The sequence below is a fragment of the Centroberyx gerrardi genome, chromosome 12, assembly GCF_048128805.1.
Source record: "Centroberyx gerrardi isolate f3 chromosome 12, fCenGer3.hap1.cur.20231027, whole genome shotgun sequence".
In the NCBI taxonomy this organism is placed as follows: Eukaryota; Metazoa; Chordata; class Actinopteri; order Beryciformes; family Berycidae; genus Centroberyx; species Centroberyx gerrardi.
This window is the reverse complement of record NC_136008.1, coordinates 8,741,913-8,756,680: the sequence shown is the minus strand read 5'-3', so window position 1 is coordinate 8,756,680 and position 14,768 is coordinate 8,741,913. Positions and strand designations below refer to the sequence as shown.

At 43.0% G+C, this 14,768-nt stretch overlaps 1 protein-coding gene across 2 annotated transcripts in view; it reads right to left on the bottom strand.

Moving 5' to 3' along the window:
• Positions 1-14,768, bottom strand: part of LOC139932772 (mannosyl-oligosaccharide 1,2-alpha-mannosidase IA) — a 165,558-nt gene that overhangs the window by 11,172 nt on the left and 139,618 nt on the right. The window contains exons 5-8 of one of the 2 annotated variants that reach the window (XM_071926658.2): positions 7,726-7,820; positions 2,824-2,947; positions 2,458-2,551; positions 187-302 (exon numbers count right to left, since the gene is read on the bottom strand). In XM_071926658.2, coding sequence (XP_071782759.1) covers positions 187-302; positions 2,458-2,551; positions 2,824-2,947; positions 7,726-7,820 — 429 coding nt within the window. Of the gene's footprint in view, positions 1-186; positions 303-2,457; positions 2,552-2,823; positions 2,952-7,725; positions 7,821-14,768 lie in introns of both variants that reach the window. The other variant, XM_071926657.2, reaches the window with a different exon arrangement.

Here is a 14,768-nt window from a genome sequence, read left to right as displayed (position 1 = left end):
AGAGAGAAACATCATTACATTAAAAGCACTGATTTTGAGAGACATTCTTTTCTCTTTTGTCCTGCTACATTACTTTGTTGGTATGACCTCATAATTACAGTTATAATTGTAATTATTTTTTCCCCACTGAGCCGGCCCCAGAGCGATTCCGGCTCTGAGTGCAATATGAGATTACGATTTCCATACCTCCAGCGCACTGTAGTACATCTTCTTTGCGTCCTCGTCCGTCTTGTCTGACATCAGATATGATTTGATCAGATACTCGTAGAAGCTATCCCCAAGGCCGCCGATGGAAACATGATCTGAGGAGGGAAATGGGAGGGGTGGTGTGGAATTATTCTGCAGTTTCACATATGGGTCCATGCACAAAACAAAACATATTATTCCACAGTCTCAAAGGCCACCATGTCTCACTAATTCCTGGCTGGCTGGAACCACATCAAGTTGTGCAAACACACTGTTCCATAAGCAACAGGTCAAAGGGAATTCAGCTTCACGAGGCAGCGTTGCTGTTTATGTCTTGTGTGTGTGTGTTAATAGAATAACCTGAACATACACAGTTTACATTCTCAGTGTCAACTTTACTTCTCAGTTTTCACACATCTTTAGTTCACCACTCTTGCAGGTGTTGTGGATAATTAGTTGTGTGCATGCATGTATCGCATTGTGAATTCTCTCTCCACAGAGACCTGTTTTCAGGCCTGGCTTGAAAACAGTTCATTTGAAAGTTTGTCCAAAATTCAAATTATGCAACACTCTCAAAGCTTGTGAGTGGAAATCGAAACAAGTTAAGTGGCTGTTGATTTTCCTCCCGCTTCATTCAAAATGCTGGATACGATATTGCAGTGGAGGCATGGATGAGTCCCCATCCACCCACCCGTGCTCGTTGCACGCGTGCACACCTTTGCTCACTCCCCCGCAAGGTTATCACGGTGAAAGCTGCGCTCGTCCTTGAGGGAGACAGACGATGGAGAGCTGTGAAGCCAAGGCTCGCTATCCCTTTGTGCTGATAAATATATACAGTTTTAGCCGACACTTTATTTGTCTCTCTCATCCTGTTTTTATTTACCTGCCTCCCGACACATTCACCCACAACAATAATTAGCCAACATAATCATCCAGATTAGCACCTTTTCAGGCCCAGCGTCTTCCAACACCAGGTTTTTTTTTTTCACCTCCTTTCAGGTGAATCGGAAAGATCCAATTTCCTGAAGTAACTGAATTCATTATCATTTTAATAACCCAGAGCGATGGGAGTCATATAGCCATTGCTATGAAACTGATATTAAAAATGAAAGGAAATAGATGGATGGGTGGATGACACAGATGAGAAGCTCAAAGGGGTTTGACGTGAGGTGTCTCAAGGTCTGCCATCGGGCGTAAAAGCCATAGAAAAGGTTCATAAATGGGAGAGGTGAAATGGATGCATGTCACATGGATGCAAATGGGCTGATCGTGTCATTTTGACCCATGAAGGGAAATCAAATGACTTGCCATATTACCTTGCTGACCTAGCTGACCTCGCTGACTTTCCCAGTACAGCTCTCAGATGGATGTGTCACCATGCTTACGAGTGAACCTTATCGTTTTGTTTCTAACAATGCAGGAATGCCAATGAGGTTTGAGACGTCCTTTGTTTTTATCTGTATTCATGTCCTTTGTTTCTCTGAAAAGTACTTTGTGATAAAACTGTTTTGTTTACAGTAAGTGCTTTAGAAATAAATTTGACTTTGCTTGTCTTCCATTAATGGCCCCATCCGTAATTACAATATGGCACGAAGTGTTGCCACACTGCCACCCTAACACTGTTGTGTTTTTTGTTTGTTATTGGATCCATTTTTTTTACTGTAAAACTATTTTTTTTACTAAAATATATTGTCTGAGCTGCTGATATAGGGACTGACAGTATGTGACAGCTAAGCATAACTCATATCGTACAATTATTGAGTAATGAGTTAACAAGATTCTCTATCTACAACTCAAACTCTTCAACATCTTTCTTGTATACCCAAAATGTATCCATATTGATATATAGACTTGCGGTTTGCCGCCAATTTCTGTTTGGCTCTCGCCGAATATCACTGAACCATTTCCTACATTGGGCAACCATTTCCTAGATTTTATGGTATATCCACTTCGGACTGTTCTCTACACCATGGGTGGTGCAGAGCACACTGCTTTTAATGGGAAGGAAAAGAGTTGATTTGATTGATCATGGCCTACCACACTGATAATGCATTCCTCCTAATCCAACCCTGTGTCCAACTGGGCTGCAGTTGTGCTGCGCCTCTGGCCCCTAAATTACCAAAAATCAGTCTCCACGCCCTGTGCGCTCGCAAGGTGCGCCTTTGACTGCACTCCGCTGATTCACAAAAATAGAGCCAATAATAGATAATAATCTGGAAAGAATTAAACAGACTGTAACTAGAATATAAAGTAAGATAACACAGTACTTACGTTGGACCCAGTTGCCACTGACTGGACTGAGGAAGTTGGGGTACAGACCATGGGGCTTTTCAATCTTGTTCAGCAGTTTCCTGATGTTCATCACCTGCAGAGGCACCAGAGTACAAAAGAGAATAATCAGGCTACTGCATTCTGAATCAGACGTCTATTGTATCATCTCCTCAAGGCTGAAAAGCATATTGCAGAGAAATGGTGCTAAAAAGTTATGATGCAGAGAAGGGTGATGATAAGTAGATCCCACACATTCTTAAACATCAGTAAAATGGAAGCGTAGTTCCAATTTGCAATATCCAGAACACACTATGAAGGGAGACTATCCTGCAAAGCAATATGGGAAATGTAGACCATGTGGCGAACCTTCTCTGTATAGATGGGATTGCCGGAGAGCTCAGTCAGGTGGACAAATTCGAGGTGCAGGGTCCCAAACTCAGCCAGGATGCTGCTCCCGGCTGAGGCCCAGCCCCAGCTCCAACTGGTGCCACTGCAACAGAGACCACACCAAGGCAAGTAAGTACCACGGCTAACACACACACATACACACACATGTTCAAGTCCAAACACTTTAATAGGCCTACGTGGCTCACCGTAAGTAAATCATGAAGGTGGTAGAGTGGGCTGATATTTAGAGACCCGAGTCCCATAACTGGAAGGCAACAGGTTTGATCCCTACATCTAGCTAAGTGACTTGAATCCTGTTTTCACACTGTGATCAACAACTCACTGGAAGTACATTCATTTCCTATAGGGAAACTCGCCAAGCTTGTCAGCTGAGAAAAGTCGGAAATTGGCTGAATTTTTTCGCCGTCATCAGCTATCAATAGCCAAATGGATTTCTGTGCTTCCCTATTTTCCTACATATGTGATTTAGCTTCATGAAAAATAATTCCTGCTGGCAAGTGCAAAATGGACAAAAATGTTGATTACAGCCATTCAGGGTTCTCAGCTCTCTACAACTTTTAATGGAAAGACGACTGGAATAAATGTCTCAAAAACGGCACTTGGAGAACAGTCACAAAATGATGCAACGTGATGAAAGCCAACACCAAAGCAGTAAAAAATACATGATTTGACTGTTCAAGACTTTGTAGCTGCAGACAGACATGTAAAATGTGTACATGTATGTGTCTCATGGGGATATGCAAAGAAACACATTCCTTATCACACTGTGTGCAATATGGCGACTAAAGTGCTTTAAAATTCCTAATAATAAAGCAAATAAGAAAATAAAAGTGCCAGTGGCCAGACTTTCTCAAGTACATTCTGTTGCAATGTAAAGTTCTAGTGAGGTTGAGGTGAAAAGTTTTACAGGCAATTCCAACTTCATAAGGTACTACTGTATGACTTGTACACTCCAGCCTCCCAGTGCAGTGGTTCTTTCACTTGATCCACAGCCTCTTTTAGAGGCAATTCTCACAGATATTACATTGTTCATCACACTCTCAACAGCACATGCTGCGGCTGAGCAAAGTCAAAGAAAGTAACTCTGCCTGATGGACCTCTTGGCCTTCCATACCCAGACGCTACTTAATGCGTCGTAACAGTGGCGGCAGACTTGAGTGAGAGGCTTGCTTCCTTTTCAAATGGCAATCAATAACCATCTGCATCTCCAGAGATCTTTAAAAGACGTAAGTACAGCATATCGATCTATTTGAACATTCAACTATTGTGAGTTGTGGCTTTAAACAGTTATCTGGAGTCGTCTAAGGTCAGCAAAACATTACCCACTTCTGTTTTATTTCCTCTATTCAGTATGGATAATGGCACTCTCTGCAAAACTAAATTCACAGTAAATGTGTGGTTCCAGAGCTAATGCACTAAGGCTAGCCCATGATTCGTTGAGGCAGAATGCATTATTTTACATATTCTCTAATAGACGCTGGGGAAAGTTAGACACCGGGTAATGAATTGAACTGAATTTGTAAGAAGAGGGGGAGAGAGGGAGAGAGAAAGACGGGAGGAGGTTGGGGTGTGAGGGCAGAGGGGAATCAAAGAGTTTGCCACTCTGATGAATGCATCCATTAAAAGTTTCGGGGCTACATCATTAGTGGCTCAGGCTCGAGTCACATCTGATTCCTCCTTTGAGAAGAATCAATCCTAGAATCAAAGCAGAGGTGTGGGGCGGGGGGTGGTGTGTGTGTTTGTGTGTGTGTGAGTGTGTGTGTTTGGGGGAGAGGTGGGGATGGGCGCAGCATCAGCATCACTGCTGTTTGGTAAGCAACAACACTGGCAACTCATCCATTAATCTTTTCATCTTTCCATCCGCCCCCCCTTCCACAACTATCAGATCCAATTAAATAGCGTGTGGAAAATGATGAGTGTGCCACCAAAAAGAGAAACGGCAAAAATCTATATTACTTGTCACGCATAATGCGTTGAGGGAAATTGGTGCGTTGTGCATTTTGAGGAAACAGCTAAAATCATTCTAGTCTTTAGTGTTGACTGAGCACAGACAAATGTCATTAAAATTGTGCTACTTTCTCAAAAATTTTGTGCAGATTTCGCTTAGGTGTTGAGTGCTGTCAGGACCACCAGCAGCATTCTTTAAAGGCTTCACTTAGAAGCACCATGTGATCAGGTAACATTCATAACAAAGAACTTCTCACACACTCTCATGTCGGAGCCACAGGCTGTGCATTAGATCTGCCATATACTGAACTCCCATGTGTGTACTGCATGCTTGCTTATGTTTTGTTACGCTTCACATATGTTCTTCTCTCAAGTGTGCATGTGTGTATGTGTGTGTGCCTGTTTGTGTGTCTAAATGCGTATGTCATTGCATACACCCCGCATTACCACACTACAGGGAACCTGGTTCCTCCCTACCCATCTGTACTGCAGGCCCATGTTAGTGATCTAGCAGGAATTAACTGTAGAATAGGGTAATTAAATTTGCCAGCAGCTGTCCAGCTAGCCTGGTGGGTTAATTGGTAGCAGGTGGATGGCGGTGGTGCCAGGCAGTATCTTCTGAGAAGATAAGATGGAGAGATGAGAGGAGGATGAAGACTGAGGAAGAAGATTATTGTTTATGCCGGCCACACGACTTTACTGAAATCCTAACAGCTTCTGAAAACAGATTAACAACGTCTTTTTTTTTTTTATGAAGGAGAATGGGTGCTCCAGTCAACTTTTTAATTTAATTTTTAATTTTTTTCTTAATTAGTCAGTAGCGAGGGGGATATAGGAGGCGACACAACATGTGGTTCCAGAGGAGGGGGACTTAACCACTCACATAAACAACATGCGTATCTTCTAAGGCAGGTGATAAGGCAGGCAGTACGTTTCACACATTAAATGACTGGATCCAGATCGGGAAACTCCAATGCAGCTTCCAAAACAATTCCCTTATCATGAGACAGTGGAAAACAAACAAAAGGAGATTGACAGCTAATATCTGGCTAAACTAGTTCCAATATTCAAAGATCGCTGTACGAGTATAGAATGTAGATCTGATCACAGGAAACTTCTGCCAAAGCTGATTGCTTAGCATCAAACTCAAACACAATGAATTATTCTGTAGTCTTTGTATCCTGGTGTTCACATATCTGTCGACAAGGCACAATAGAGGGCAAAGCAGGCTACGGGTATGTAGGCTAGTGGCGATAATTTAACTGTCACAGTAGCCTACACCATACTGTTATTATCACCATTCATCAATTTGACAGGCGTTTTTTTCTGTGAGCTCAACTCTCATCAGTTATTTCCAGTCTCGCTGTCAGATTGTTGGATCGGGAGACAAGAGGCTGAGTCGTTAGCCCCACTCACACTAAAAAGACTATCTGTGCCCAAATCTGCTAAACACACAGAGAACTTGAAATCCATTTGTGATGGCCAAATTGCAGTTAAAATCAGGCTTAAAGTCAGGTAGCGTGACCCTGGCGTTAACAAAACTGGATTGCGTGAATAAAGATTTTAGATTGGAAAGGCAATGGCTTGGAACAGATTAAAAGTGAATACAACTCACATTCACATGTTGTTCATATCGTCTGGGAATGTCCCACAAGTGTTTATGAACTTGAGTAACTCTATTGACAGGAGACTCACTTTGTGGACTCATTTATTTGAACTTCTACATCTAAAAACAGTTTTATATTTCAATGTTCTGCCCCAGAAAATCCACCTTCATCCATGGAAGGTTATCCTGGGCACTGTCAATGTCACTTTTTCCAATTCATATGGAGCTGAACATTGTCATTACATCATAGATTTGGATGAACTCTTCTCTCTTCTTTCTGGCTTCTGTAGATGGTAGTGAATCTTCACTTAAACAGGCTGTTTTGTAGTTTTAAGTGACTGATACCTGTTTTAACAATTCTCAGAATGAGGAAAACTCTGTCCATCCGTCTGTCTGTCTGTCCGTCCGCATCCATATTGCTCCTCAACGGGTTGGCCAATCAATCTCAAACTGCACATGGGCATTGAGCATTGGCATAGGCAGGGACTGACGGAGCTGATTTTTCCATTTTCCCAAATTTACGATGTTTATGCGCCTTTTTGGCAAGCCTGCATGTAGTTGTGGCGCGCGCGTCCCCGGGCATGGACTAGTATTAATAATTAATGAATTACCAAATAGTTACTAGTAACTAATGCATAGCAGCTAGTAGAATTGGATTAGAGACTAGTACTAATTAAAATAACAACTGAGTAATGAAAAGTTGATATCTAAAATATATAGCCCTAAAAAACTGCTTAATTTAAAAAATATAATTAGTCACTAGTAACTAAAAGTAAGTACTAGTACAAGTGACTAACCAAATAAGTCAATAGTACATATTTAATTAAAACTAGAATCTATTATTAGACAACTAGAAATTAGTGACTAGTAACTGGCCAAATAGTGACTAGTAAAAAATAAGCAATAGTTGCTCATTTGTGTGACTCGTGCATTTTAGGGAATAAATGACAAAAGTGTAGTAAAGTGCCTGCCATAGTGTAGAGGTAATGGATGAATGCACTTGGAGATGTCCTGTCTACCCATATCCACTAACTGTGACGTGAGCTTAGAGGATGGCTGAATTTTAGCATATTTCCAATTTGCTGACAACTTGCACCTCAAAACTGAGCTCAAACATGTGGATGAGACCCTAAACAAATCACCCTTATCAGGTTTGGGGGAACTGAGGAGTACAAGCTGCCAAGATTAACATATTGCAAATGCTGGCATAGCCGCTGATTCATACCGGCCAACCTAATAACATGATATTGTGTTTTATCAGGGATTGTTGGAGGACTGTTGGAGGTGAAGCTGGTGCTGAGGCTCACCTCCCCAGGTTGATGACTCCTCGGGGGATTCCTGTCGGCGTGTTGAAGGCGGGCAGCAGCTTCTCTCCCAGCTCCACCGCTCTCCTCTTGTACAACTAGAGAGCAAGAAGACAGGGGAGGAATGTATAAATCTCTGTAAACAGACAAACACGCGGCATGTGTACAAATACATAAGTGTGCATGTATTTTTTCCTTTCTCTTCCCTCCATTTACTGTATGTACACATGCTGTACATACTGTGCACACTCCACAGCACTCACTCATACAAATATAATTACTCCATAAGCTGTTCCTCAGCCCAGCCTTAGAAAATCACCTTGACAGTCAACAGATTGGGAAATCAAAGTGCACAGCCAGCACACCTTTTCCCTCAGTCTTCCCTCTAAAGCTAATTATGCGAAATTTAACAAGGCTGGGCACAACGGCGCTCCGTCTGGATTAACAGCAATCTCACAAATTCCCCCCCCCCCCCCCCCCCCCTTCTCCACTGGCCAGACGCTCCGATGGGATGGGTAATGCATCGTCTACAAGCCGGATTATCAGTCGCCAAATCTGCATTAGCCAGTGGGAAGAGCTCTTGACAAAAACGTAGCGGGAAGAAGAAAGACTAAGCAAGCGGAGTAAGACACTGCAGTCCAGACAAAGGGGAAAGAGATGTCTGGAGAGACAAAACGGGCAGAGATAGCAGAGGCGAGAAGAGAAGAAAGTGGAGATTCGTGTAAGAGACAGAAAGCCTTGGAGACACGAGAGAGGAGGGGAAAGTGATTGAGAGGAGACAGACACTGAGTACACAGAGGGGAGAGAGAGTCTAGACAAAGACAAAGCACAGACAGAGAGGGAGAGAGTGTGAGTGGGGCGGTGGTGGAGAGCAGTGACTCAGCAGAAAGACTGAAGACCAAGAGAATATGGGGAAAGTAAATACAAGTCAAATAGATAGTCGCCACTGGCCTCTACCATTAGGACTGTTATCACCATTACTGTTATTACTGTATGAGTTGTCTTTGCCTTTGGCCTAAGTGAAAAAACAGTAACTCTGGCTTTTGCTGAGCGCACTGAACCACTACCTGTAGTCTTTACTGTATATTTACTGTCAGAAGATATTTATAGTGGTGTGCCCATTGCTTTGCATGCGGATGGGGTTGGGGCCTCCTGAAGTTTAGGAAAACTTCTTTAAGACTTCTTCTTGTGTTGAACTGCAGATTTAAAGAAATGAAAAATAACTTCTTTTTTTTTTTTTTACCTTTTGCTGATATTGCTGGACTTATTGTACACAATACAGGCCAAAAAAATGACAAAATGTTGATTTCTAGAAATTTTATATCAAAATTAACAGGCTGTCTCTTTCGGGTAAACAGCACATTTCTGTTGCTGACTCATCATCCAACAGGGGATGGTGTGTTTTTGGCTGCGCTTCACCTAAAACTCTTTTCCCAGACGGGCGACGGAGGCGGAGAATTATTCCTCCATAACCGAGTGTAGACTGCTGTCCATTATTGATCTGAGCGGGTTTGACGTTGCTGCGCCCACTTCCTCGATATTCAAATAAGCCCCTCCCACTTACGTTTCATTCGGAAATACGTCAATACACAGAAGCAAATCACACTCTCCATGCTAATTCATGGGGTCTTTAACACGAGAAAAAAACACATATACAGTAGTACGTCACATTTACATGCACACTATTCAGAAGCCCACACACTGAGGTGCTTCAGGTGGCAATTTTACAGCCAGCAGCCTACCCATGAGCCTTTGCATGAAACACTCATGCGTGTTATCTCTGTTCAAACGACCCCTGGGGGATGTTTACAACCTCACAAAGGCACTACATCACAGACTTCGGCATTGTCAAGAACTAGGGCCGCATAATTAATCGGAGAAAACATTTGAATTTGAATTGACTACTGCAATTTCCAAAATTGCAAGAGCCTGCAATTTTTCATCAAAGGGAAAGGTGTTTCAGACGGGCTCCTAAATAAGGCGTTCTTCAAAGGCTCATCGGTGTTGTCAGAAGATGTTGGTTGCTCTACATGCCATGCAGAATCCCTGGCCATCAAATCAAGCAGCATGTTGGAGAAAATTGTTCATTATTCAAACTGTACATATCCTAAACATTAACATCTTTTTTTTTTTACCTTCTCCTCATTTTTTGTTTTACATTTTGAAAAAGAAACTACGTCGTGGTAGCTGTGTCTAGATGCATCACAATTCAATTGATTTCCCAAGTGTAATATTCAGAAGAAAAAGCACTATGTTTTTTTTCGGTGTGTCTACCTACAGCTCCCAACACTGTATTAAAAGCTACCCAGAAACCCCCACTGCTGTACTGGGATATGACCAGGGTGGCGTTACACACAGTCACTCATTAATTCTGGCTATATCTATATAGTCGGAGCTGCGGCTGAAATGAAACAGCCTTGATGTGTTTGTGTGTGTGTGTGTGTGTGTGTGTGTGTGTCAGGCTCCCTCTCCAGTCCCCTAGCTCTCTCTTTTATCAAAGAGATCACTAATGACCCGCCGCCTGGTCTCATCTCTCCTCATCGGTCCTTTCTACCGCCACCGCTGCTCAAGCAAACCAGAAGCTCGCAGGCGTACGCATTCAAAGCAGACACACACATAGCTCAAAGGCAACGTGCACACAAACAGACACAAACTCACTCTCTGTTCTGTGTGTGTGTGTGTGTGTGTGTGTGTGTGTGTGTGAGTGCACGCAGTTTGTTGCATGTGTGTAAGTCTGCATTTGTCTGTGTATTTTTCTCTGTATATTGTTACAAAAGTATGTTTCTATGTTGAAAGTTCAAAAGATACAAACACACACACACACACACACACACACACACACACACACACACACACACACACACACACACAATAGTCCTAACCTTAACCACTGACCCAAAAAGTGACTTAAGTCATACCCACACACACACACACACACACACACACACACACTCAAGACTGCATACTTAATCAACATGCAAATTCCAAATGTGCATAACAGACAAGCATTTGAGGGGGGTAAACTGATTATTTAGCAGCTATTTATTTTTTGTTTAGTTGCTTATAAATTATTTGATTAATTACAGCAAAAGCCCTTTGGCGGGCATCTGTTCCATGATTTACTATACAGCAGCACACAAGCTAAATTACAGGCCCTGTTCATAAATCCATCTTCCCAGACACACTGGTCTCTTGTGCCGTGATGCAAGCCTCCTCAATAGCATGTGAGCTTCATTACTGAAGTGCTGCTGTAAACACGCTTTGCATCCACCCCAGATTGCACGACTATCAGCATATTCTGAGATTGCGTATGTTCGCCACTTTCCTCCTTCCTTCCCAGAATGGAGGAACTCGCCGCGGAGCAACATTGATCGGCTGTGACAGCAGACAGCTCGCTTTCTTCCCTTTCACTTGGAATTCCCTGTAGGACGGCGGACAGGAGGACGGATCCAAATGGCTTTTCTATCAGTTCTTAACCGCCGAAGACACGCATTGGGCATGCAGTCATCTCTGCCAGAGCAAACGCTGTCAGAGCCCAGTGGAGAGAGATGCTTGGTGAACAATATTCCACATTGTTTAAAGATATTTTCGCCAACATAAAACTTGCAGAGTTTATCTATCAAAGCCCCGAGTGAAACTGGAATGTCTACAATAACAGTCTTTGCTATATAAACCAAAGATGGTGGTAGAAAAGCACGCCTCTGCAGATTTTCCTATCCACATTTCTCACTTGTCTCTGGAGGGAAATCACAGCTCTAAGTGACCTGACCATACCAAGCTTTAATTTGACATTCCCTCAGAATTCGTAGCTTGATAGCCTCCCCAGTGAGGCGGGCTCTCGCCTATTTTTCCTCTCTCTTCATTGCATTAAGGGCACATTCACAAGTCCGATGAGACAGGTAACGGGTATGATGGCTATGTAATGTGTCAATAAAATGACTCTAACGACATAGCTGGCTGCTAAAACACATTAGCAGCCAGCGAGAAAGCTTCGTCAGCCGCACCAATCTCTCGCTTGCGATGTCACTCACTCCGAGTGAAAATGTAGACCTCAAACGCAAGAACAAAGCCCTGTCTCTTCACACCTGCCATCTTGTTACCTCTTCTTTCTCATGTTAGTGAAATGTAGGAGACGAAGCAAGCAGAAAATGTGATATGTAGACGACAAGAAGAGAAATGAGTGGTAAGCAACAACGTAGTGGGAAACATTATGTTTGCTGTTTGATGGCAAATTCATCTCGGCTTCAGAGGACTCCTTGTGATTTCATTGATTCTGTCCTCCATTTCTGAGAGCGTGCGATATGCAAAGTGCATGCATAATGTTCTCTTGATACAAGCATCGAGGTAGTTATTTCCATGCAACTAGTTGCCTCTGAGAGAAAAGTTTATTTGAAGTCACCTCAGGTTCCTGCATTCTAAATATAACAATCAAATCCAAAAACTCAGCGGGTGACATTTTGAGAACACTCTGATGACGCTCGGCTGAGAAAAAAAACAAAACACAATTTTATGACCGCCACCGCAAAAGAATAATTCCTATTTGCCAGCTTGTGAACGCGGATCAAGAAACTGCCCTCTCTTTCCACTGTTGCCATCTCCCACCAACATGAAAGCCCACACTAATTCTCACCATCTTTTTTGTCCTCTGCATCGGAGGAAGGCTTTTACTCTTGAGGGCAGCTGACTCTACAAAGCTGCTAAAAGGCTGAAGAGCCTGTAAGCCCTGCGCACACAGCAAAGCCCCCATATGTTGTTTTCTCTCTCGACCCTGAGCTGGAAGGATCCAACCCCTGGCTCTATACTGCCACATCATTCAGAGACCCCTAGAAGGCTGTAGGCGGGCCAGGGAACGAGACGGTGAGCAGACGAAAGGTGCCGTAGAGGCAAGTGTGTTGATTATGGGACGATATGCTTACCTCACGATACGATTCAATATGGGGTTCACGATTCGATACAACCACGATACGATGTAATAAATAAAAGTTATCTGCAAAATTACGTTTCTGAGCACATTTCTGAGCATGGCATTGGCTTGCTAGAATGTACACAACAATGTAAAAATGTCATTACAAAGTGCAGATAAAATAATTTAGATGGAGAGCTTGTGAAATTGTGATGGGCAAACGCCTCATTTGTGATTACTACAGCAGAATAAAATGCAGCTAATATCACGATTCATTTCTCTGCCCCACGATACGTATTGTCACTTTTTTGCATTGCGATATCTTGAATTTTGTCCATCCCTAGTGTTGATGTGGTCATGCTAGGGCACCTGTCCTTGCTCCCAAGGTCAGAAAAGACGTTATCTTCCCGTCTTCCTGCTCCGTGGTATTCAGCAGCACCTACTGTGCCATTATCCTCCTGACAAGCAAAGGGTCACGCTGATGTATAAGCTGCACCGTATTCATTTGAATGCTCCATTGCTGAAGTGTAGTTAAATTGCGATCATATTTAGACACAAATCAAGTGACTTCGGCAGTGGCTCAAAATATGATGGATGATTGGTAATAATGCTCAACTGAGGAAAGACAGTTTAAAATTGCATTGAATCAAATCATACAGCTCTGCTCGGCTTTCATCATACATCATATTGAATCATAAAGGCTCTGTTTAGGCCAGAAGCGGAACGGACGCGTTAGCGGCTGCGTAGCGTAGCCCGCCTCCCAGCTGCATGTAAATCCCACTATGTGTCTGTTGCACTTCTGGTGTGAACAAAAGGTAAGAGGGCAGTAAATACAGCAACAGATGCACATACACAAACTTACATCAAAGTGCTGCAGCTCCATAATGAAACTAGCTGAGGTAAAAGGTCAGAAAACGTATCAGTTGCATCTTACGTGACTAAGTGTAAGCCTGTGGGTGTGTGTGTTTGCAGTCTGTGCTGCGTGTGATTTGTCTGTGTATGATTATTTATACAAAAGAATAGTTCTATGGTGCGGGCTTTCTCTATTATACGCACTCACACTCACACACACACACACATGTTAAAACACGGTTCAAAGAGTGAGCTGCTGCTGGCTGAGAGATATCTGAGCTTTAATTCTGCTGCGGCCATGATAAGAAGCTCATTTGCTCAGTGCGAGTTGACTGGAACAAACAGTCGATCCTTTATAAGCAGCGGCTGACGCTGGTTTGTTTAGCTTCCCTCCCAGTGGCTTAGATCATTATTAGGATCTTATTCTTTCCCCTGTATCTCCATGGGCCTGGCAGGGGGGCTGGTAAATACAGGATTATCCAAGGGGAAAGTTACCTGTATGGCAGACACTACATGCAGTCAAAACCGACTGGAAGGAGTATCACCAGTCTCGGCTCCAACTGTCTTTTCCAATATTTCTACCCTTTCAGCTACGTCTGAGAACGCTGACAGGAGAAGACCCTTTCTTGCACATTGATTTCATTCTTCATTTCACAAGCTACTGGTGCCAACTGACTGTGAAGCAAGGTAGTCCGCAAGTTGTGGAACTAGCACTCAACTCTGGTTAAAGAGGTTTGAATCTCAGTAGGAACAACATCACTGCCTTTGAGCAAGGTTTCGCCCCCTGCCTTGATTATTCAGCTGCAGAGTTCGGCCGTATCGAGCAGCATTAGCGGTGCGTAAAATCGGCACAAAACATTCAAGGCTGGCAAGGGCTGGACAGCAGAGAAGCCTGGAAAAAAAGTGTATCTTAAGCCCTCTCCAGACGGATTTAGTATTACTAGGGGAAGAGTGGTTATTGGTAATTTTTACCTCAGGACCTCGAGAATTTTATCCCATCCAGAACAAACATGTCAGTGATTTTCTTCGACGACCCAAGTAAAATTGAAATTACCTACTGTATTTTTAGTTAACTCCGGGGTCATTTTAATCCCATTCAGATCAAGAAAGGCAGAAGAATGGTGCAGCACAGGTGTTCTGCATACTATTGATTACACTGTTGGGACTCTCGTATATCCTTGCCCAGTTCATTGTGTGTATTGTATGCCCTGAAGAAGGTCTACTTGACCGAAAGCTTGGTTTAATAAAGAAACTCGCATGGACCTAAGTGTGCATACGTTTTGCCTTTCCG